The sequence below is a fragment of the Chiloscyllium plagiosum genome, unplaced genomic scaffold (assembly GCF_037043375.1).
Source record: "Chiloscyllium plagiosum isolate Xiang-an unplaced genomic scaffold, Cpla_swu_hap1 HiC_scaffold_26, whole genome shotgun sequence".
Lineage (NCBI taxonomy): Eukaryota > Metazoa > Chordata > Chondrichthyes > Orectolobiformes > Hemiscylliidae > Chiloscyllium > Chiloscyllium plagiosum.
In genome coordinates, this window is record NW_028270164.1 from 31,926,539 (window position 1) to 31,934,351 (window position 7,813).

Consider the following 7,813-nt stretch of genomic DNA (forward strand, 5'->3'; position numbering starts at 1 on the left):
TGGGGATTGTAACCAATCAGTGGAAAAATATAACAATTGGAAACAGAGCTGCTAATTTTCATTGACAAATTTCAGGCTGGAGTAATGAGAAACAAATGTATGTTTGAAATGCTTTATTGCATTCCCTCAGTAAACTTCAGAGCACTTCATATCCACTGAATGAAAGATGCAGTCATTGGAGTTACATAAATAAACACAGCTGTTAATTCACACATTGAAAGACCCAAAAACAACAAATGTGAGGACTATTCCATCTTTTTTTATTGTTGGGTGCAGTGGTTGCTGTGAAAGGAACTTTAGGTGAAACACTGAGAGAATTCCTGCCTCTGTTTCGAGTAGAGCCAATTCCACCAACAGCAGTCACTTCATATGACACTGAGCTATCAGCCAGGGTTACAGTTTGTGTTCAAGTCTGGAGGTGTGGCATGAATCCACATCCTTCTGACTCAGAAGCAGTGCTGCTATCAACTGAGACACTCTGACAATAATCTTATTTATTCCACTGCTAGTCTCACTCCTTCCCTTCCGGCTTGGCTGGGATTGTCTCTTTTCCAATACATGCCACGGCAATACCCAGCATTTCCACTTACACTGGCTGTCATCCCAAATCAGCTGGCTCCCCATGGTCCTCCTTCCTAACTGAGTAAATGTTATTCTCATTTTGGGAGAAGAGATCTATTTATGAAGGTTATTTTCATAAAGTTATACTAGATGAACAAGCGGTCCTCAATTGAGATTCACCACCATTTCCCCACCCCAAGTGAATTTTTTCTCCTTTTATTGTGCTACAAATTATTCCAAGTCTTCAGTTGACATATTTGGTATAATGTTGCATGCGACTTGTGGGGAGCTCCAGAAAGATTTCATTAGTTAGGTTTCACATATAGTTCAGTAACCATTCTGTGACTAGCATTCAGCCTGTGAGCTGATTAAGGTCGTAATACTGCATTCCTCAGTTGAGCCATCAGAGTAAAAGACTCTTCCTCATTCGATTCTGGAGAAGGGAACCAGTTACACAGACATTGGCAGAGTAGCAAGGCAGTGTCTGTGTGGGTTTCTGCTGGGTGCTCTGGTTTCCTCCCACAGTTCAATGATGATTAGATTGGCCATTGGCAGGGTTACCGGGATAGAGTGGGATACTCTTTGGAGGATTGGTGCAGACCTGATGGGCTGAATAGCCTCTTTCCGCACTGTAGGGATCCTATGATTCTATGATCCTCCTGATGAGGAGACAGCAATAGAGATACAGAGACAGCATACAAGCAGAAGAAGGCAATACACATGATATTGGTTGAACTGCCCAAGATTTGGCTAGTGCACTGCAGAACCAGCCAGACCCCTCAGCTCTAAAGAATTCTACTCACTGAATATCCAGTTTGTTGTGATATTATATATTTCTCTGATCAGATAAGTATGATCCTTTAAGAGAGTTAAGTAATGACACCAGTGTGATATTCTTGGACAATAGTATCAACTTTATCTTGAATGGTTACTGCTAACTTGGTGTGCTCCATAGTTCATCAGGAAGGTCAGTCAATCAATCAGTCTATTAAGTGACAGAGCTCAGAATATCTAGGTTATATTATATTTGGTGCCTTTATAAATCAATTTTTTGATACTTCTTCAGTAAGAACCCAGTTTTAACATTCATGTTCAACAGTTAACAAAATGATAAAGTACATCACAGCTTATCTGTGTGCATTTAAATTGCGTCTTAGAGATCTGTGCTGGGTTCCTGGGCAGCTGACTGACATGGCGGTCTTGAAGTCTTGACGAGTTATTTTACACTTTGTGATTACTGTCATAACTCTGCAAGCAGTACACTCTGCCAGACATCTGGACTTTGAACAATGTAGAGAGGAGCACATTTACTGGATTCTTCAAGTAGTGCACATATTTTCAAATGACATTTCTACATACTGGGGATGTTGACCAACATGATCTGCTGTGAGATGCCAAACATATTCAAGATATCAATTAATGTGTCAATGACTGTGATATTGGTAGTATCTTTGACTTGTCTGATCAAAGGAAATTAGATAAAGTAATCTGTCACCAATATCTAGTCGTAATGGAAAGGAACTCGATCTGTAGTAAAGTTCACAGCCACAATGGGAAGAGGCTGTAGCTCCATCATTGTTTCTTGTCTGTGTTGTGACAGAAAGCACCAGCAATAGGAAATTTCTATCTGCAGCACTGATTTTTAAAAACAGCTCACTCCAGTTTGCAACTGTTGAAGAAGGTAGATGAACTGAATACATTCTTCTTGGGGGATGCTGGAAATCCACATGATATATTCTGACAGGCACATATCATGGAAATGACAAGAAGACTAATTTTAAATTAGGTCCAGGGGCAAGCATGTTTATTTTTTTCAGATTAAAGTGTTGAACCCTATCTTTTCCCAACTATCGTCAATGGAGCTCCAAGGTGAAGGAGGACACCAAATTAGAGTGCAAGCTTAGATGCAATCAATATTTTTTTGCAATGGGACAGAGATCATTGAAACCACGTATATAATTTCCAAACTGCATTTTTCTTTATTAAGCACAGATGCTTGTGTAACATTGAATTTTCTTTCTTCATCAGCTGCAGCAGAGATTTGTTTTCCTCTGGACCAGTCTTCTTTGGATAAGCACCATCCCAAGAACAATTGGAATATATTGCAGTTCTTTTTGAAGAAAGTCTGGCAGAAACAGGATGCAACAAGGTTAATGGTGACCAGCCAAATTATATAGTTCTAGATCTTGATTTGCTTTCTCAGGAAAGAGTTGAAGAGAATGATCCTGTGATGAGTACAGACAATCTGTTTAATGAAGAGGTTCAGGGTCATGCTACACTCTTTGCCTATATTGCCAATGATCCTGACATCTCTGTTGTTTCCTCTGAGAAGCCATGACCTTTAGATGAAGAAGGCATTGGAGAGGTATGCTTACCTGCTTATTCCACTGAGCACACCAATGTAGCAGCAATCAAAATCAGCTCGCAAAAATCCATGGAAAGGCAATTTCTTAACTCCCAACTGGATCAAGTCGATAATGAACATTGTGAGACATTGTGACATTCTTAATCTATAAAACAAAGCAAATCATGCCGACAGTAGAGTGCCAACAACAAGCCGTGATTCACTCAAGGTTTTTGAGTAAAGCAGGCAAATTGACAACTCCTTCAGCTGAGCAACACTTTAGAAACGTTTAAAAAGTTGAATATTAATGGGAGCCTGACCACAATAAAGTTATACAATAATTGGAGAAAGCTAGTTACCTAAAAGAGACTGCTGAACTAAAAGCCTAGTTATTAGTTGTTATACAGCACATCTAATCTCTGAAGAAGTACTCATGCTAGCTATTTTTTCCATTGCCAATAAAGTTCTTTCTTGTTGAAAAGATGCCCGACGCTGATTTTGATTCTGAGTAAGCATGCTGTCCTCTCTTACTGTTCTTTGGACATAATAATGGTCAGTAAAACCTGTTAATGTTTACTATCTGAGTGCAGACCTGAGCTTCCTACAGGGAATTCTTTGATAGTTCCCATAGCATGATTTATCTCATGTTTTAAAAATAGTAGATGCATTCCTGTTCTTGGGGGAGGGTTCCTTCTCCTTCCAAAACTGTAGAATGAGTGCATGGAGTATTGATTTGAGCAATAGTCCAACAACTTAAAAACCATCAGCTGGAATATTATGGGGACTGTGTGTTTTGTTGTCACTCATCAGTTTCATTGCTTGTTGCAGCTCTTCCATCAACCTGTTAACTCTCCCATGGTAACTGAGGGATAGCCTGTAGAGTATCACATGCTATTCTGGATTTTATGGCTAGGTATTATTGAAAATGTATCCCAGTTCATTTTGAATGTTACTGGCCATTTATCCAGCCTGTGCTTTTTCTAAAGAAAGAACTCCTTGTTGAATGCAGGCAGAGCCAATATTTGGTGACATTTTCATTTCTTTTGAGGACATGATGTTGATCTGTCTTCTTGAACCGCTGCAGTCCAGGGAGAAGATGGTTTCAGGATTTTGACCCAGCAACTGTGAAGGAGCAGCGAAATAGTTCCAAGTCAGAATGATGTGTGGTTTGGAGGGGAACTTGCAGATGGTCATATTCCCATACACCTGCTGCCCTTCCAGATGATGCAGGACATCAGCTTGAAAGGCACTGTCAAAGGAAACTTGGTGAACTGTAGGGCATCTTCTATATGGTACAAAATGCTGCCACTCTACATCAATGGTGGAGGGAATAAATGTTTCAAATGGTAGATGGGATGCAGATTGAATTTTGTCTTGGACAGTATTACACTTTTGGAATGTTGTTGGAGATGCACTCATCCAGGCAATTGGGAAATATTCCCTGCCATTCCTGACTGTAGATAGGAGTTGAAAATTATGGCGCTGGAAATGCACAGTAGGTCAGATAGCATCCGAGGAATTGCTGATGAAGGGCTTAGGCCCGAAGCATCGATTCTCCTGCTCCTTGGATGCTGCCTGACCTGCTGTGTTTTTTCAACACCACACTTTTCGACTCTGAACTCCAGGATCTGCAGTCCTCACTTTCTCTTTTGTAGATAGTAGTCATGCTTAGAGGTGTCAGGAGGTGAGTTACACACAGCAGAATTCTTTGCCTCTGACCTGTTCTTGTAGTCATAGTCAAAATTCTGGTCCCCAAGGATGTTGATTGTGGGGGGATTCAGTAATGGCAATGTCATTGAATATCTGGGAGATATGTTTAAAAACTTCTTTTGTTTGAGATGGTCGGTGAATGCCAGTTATCATGCATGTTCTCAATGGAAAAGTTAAAGTTTTCTCTCTATGGGGCCTAAACCATATTGAAATTTGGTTGAAGTATGAATTTATTTCTTTAGTATTTCTGTGGTTAGGAATTCATACTTTTCTTCCTACAAATAGCCCTGAGATTATTTGTACTATTTGTGAAGGTCACTCTGTACCAGATAAAAAAAACATAGTTAGTTGAAATTTGGTTTTCTTCATATTGAAAATAGCTTCACTAAAGTTTGTCCACGTTAGCAAAATATTGTGTTTCTTCTCACATTTCTTTTAAAAAATCAGTCAGTTTTCTTGATCATAGTATTCCCAGTAAAAACATGTCTGTGAAATATGTCTTCCATTTTGAGAATAATGGTTTTAAGAAGAAAGGAGGAAATGGGAAAATAACATCTGGAACAAGAGAGAGGAAGGAAAAAGCATGAAGTAACACAACCAAATGTTTTGTGGATATGTCATAACTGCACAGTAACAGTACTTTGTTATTTATCCAATCTTTGTTTTGATGTGAAGTCCCACTGGTTTATTACAGTTACTTTGTGCTTGACATTTAAACAGTAAGATAGAATGGTCTCTGAGGAACAAAGATGCACATGCTGAGAACAGGATTAACCTGTCTCTGTTAATAAATTTCAAAATGTCCATTAGGTTTTGATGTCAATAACCATTTTAAGTTACATTGCGGTCAACTAAGAGTATTCACAACTGCCTGAAACCAAGATGAAGGCAGGATGTTACTAGACAAAGATGTAAATAAATTATTGTTTGGCCATTTGACAGGTGAAATCTTGTCTTGATAATTAAGGATAGAATTTCCAAACAGAGAAGGTCATTAAAAATGCCTGACACTTTTGCAGACATTGAGAATACCATGGTTGGAAATGTGATTTGCTCCTGCATTTTGCTGGAACTGCGGTGAAGAACTCCCTTAATGTTTGCAAACAGGGTTTCCACCACAATTAGCAAACTTACAAAGTTTCCATCCATTTATTTATGTTGTAAGTTGTTATTTCTCTACTTTGGTTTTTCTTACAAATTTTCCTGATGAGTGATAGGTAAAAGCCTTCAGCAAAATGTGTCTTTTTTTCGGCAATACTCAACTTCTATACTACCAGACAACTATTTACTTATATGTTTCGTAAATGAATTTGTGAAAATCTTGCCCCCATGATCAAACCCATTGAACTGTTTGTAGTATTCATCAGATCTGCAGGCAATTGTTGACATCAATGATCCCAACAAAACAGCAAGTGCTGGAAAAGCTCAGTAGGTCTGGTAGCATCTGTGGAGAGAAATCAGAGTTAATATTTCGGGTCGAGTGACTCTTCCTCAGAATTGATAGTAGCTCTGAAATGATCCATGACGATCAATGATCCCAATTTGGATTTATACATAATATGGTCACTTATTAGTGGGCGGCACGGTGGCACAGTGGTTAGCACTGCTGCCTCACAGCGCCTGAGACCTGGGTTCAATTCCTGCCTCAGGCGACTGACTGTGTGGAGTTTGCACGTTCTCCCCGTGTCTGCGTGGGTTTCCTCCAGGTGCTCCGGTTTCCTCCCACAGTCCAAAGATGTGTAGGGTCAGGTGAATTGGCCATACTAAATTGCCCGTAGTGTTAGGTAAGGGGTAAATGTAGGGGTATGGGTGGGTTTCGCTTCGGCGGGTCGGTGTGGACTTGTTGGGCCGAAGGGCCTGTTTCCACACTGTAATATAATCTAATCTAAAAATCTGTAATATAATCTAAAAAATTCTACCTGTCAAATTCTAATGCTCTTTGTATCTAAAGGCATAAAACTAAGTTCAGCTAGTAAAGTGATTTAAGTGAGTTGTCATGTATATCATAACACTGATCAACATCATATACTTCTGCTACATTTCAATTTCAAGCAGTCGAATTGTTAAGTTTCTTAAACCTAACTTAGTAAATGTATCAAAGTATTCTCACCACTGCAGTTCATTAAAAAAAGAACAAGCTTGCATATGTATAGGATATAAGCCCTTTCAAACCATGTCACAGTGAATCACGGTCACATATAAAAAGTTTAATCAAACTCCCGATCCAAAAGGAGGAGATTCATTTTGATTTTTGAGTAGCCAAACAACAAGCCTGATGAGTGGCTGCACTTTTTAATTGGCATTATGTCTCCAGGTTGTGGGAGTGCCAGACTCCTTTATATTCAGAGCTGAAAATGTGTTGCTGGAAAAGCGGAGCAGGTCAGGCAGCATCCAGGGAACAGGAGAATCGACGTTTCGGGGATAAGCCCTTCTTCAGGAATGAGGAAAGTTTGTCCAGCAGGCTAAGATAAAAGGTAGGGAGGAGGGACTTGGGGGAGGGGCGTCGGAAATGTGATAGGTGGAAAGAGGTCAAGGTGAGGGTGATAGGTCAGACTGGAGTGGGGGCGGAGAGGTCAGGAAGAAGATTGCAGGTTAGGAAGGTGGTGCTGAATTCGATGGATTTGACTGAGACAAGGTGGGGGGAGGGGAAATGAGGAAACTGGTGAAATCCGAGTTCACCCCTTGTGGTTGGAGGGTTCCTAGGCGGAAGATGAGGCGCTCTTCCTCCAACCGTCGTTTTGTTGTGGTCTGGCGATGGAGGAGTCCAAAGACCTGCATATCCTTGGTGGAGTGGGAGGGGGAGTTGAAGTGTTGAGCCACAGGGTGGTTGGGTTGGTTGGTCCGGGTGTCCCAGAGGTGTTCTTTGAAATGCTCCGCAAGTAGCCGGCCTGTCTCCCCAACATAGAGGAGGCCACATCGGGTGCAGAGGATGCAATAGATGATATGTGTGGAGGTGCAGGTGAATCTGTGGCAGATATGGAAGTTTCCTTTGGGGCCTTGGAGGGAGGTGAGGGGGGAGGTGTGGGCTTATGCCCAAAACGTCGATTCTCCTGTTCCCTGGATGTTGCCTGACCTGCTGCGCTTTTCCAGCAACACATTTTCAGCTCTGATCTCCAGCATCTGCAGACCTCACTTTCTCCTCCTTTATATTCACCAGGTTCTCTGTGGTAATGCAGGAAAACCTGACTGTCAATTTGT

The 7,813-nt window shown here is 40.8% G+C and overlaps 1 protein-coding gene across 1 annotated transcript in view; it reads left to right on the forward strand.

Annotated features, from left to right (window-relative positions):
- The window catches only part of hmga1a (high mobility group AT-hook 1a), a 238,426-nt gene extending 235,046 nt beyond the window's left edge, over positions 1 to 3,380 (forward strand). The window contains exon 5 of the mRNA XM_087973614.1: positions 2,590 to 3,380. Coding sequence (XP_087829740.1) covers positions 2,590 to 2,679 — 90 coding nt within the window. The 3' untranslated portion in view covers positions 2,680 to 3,380. The remainder of the gene's footprint in view (positions 1 to 2,589) is intronic.
- The last annotated feature ends 4,433 nt before the right edge of the window (positions 3,381 to 7,813 follow it).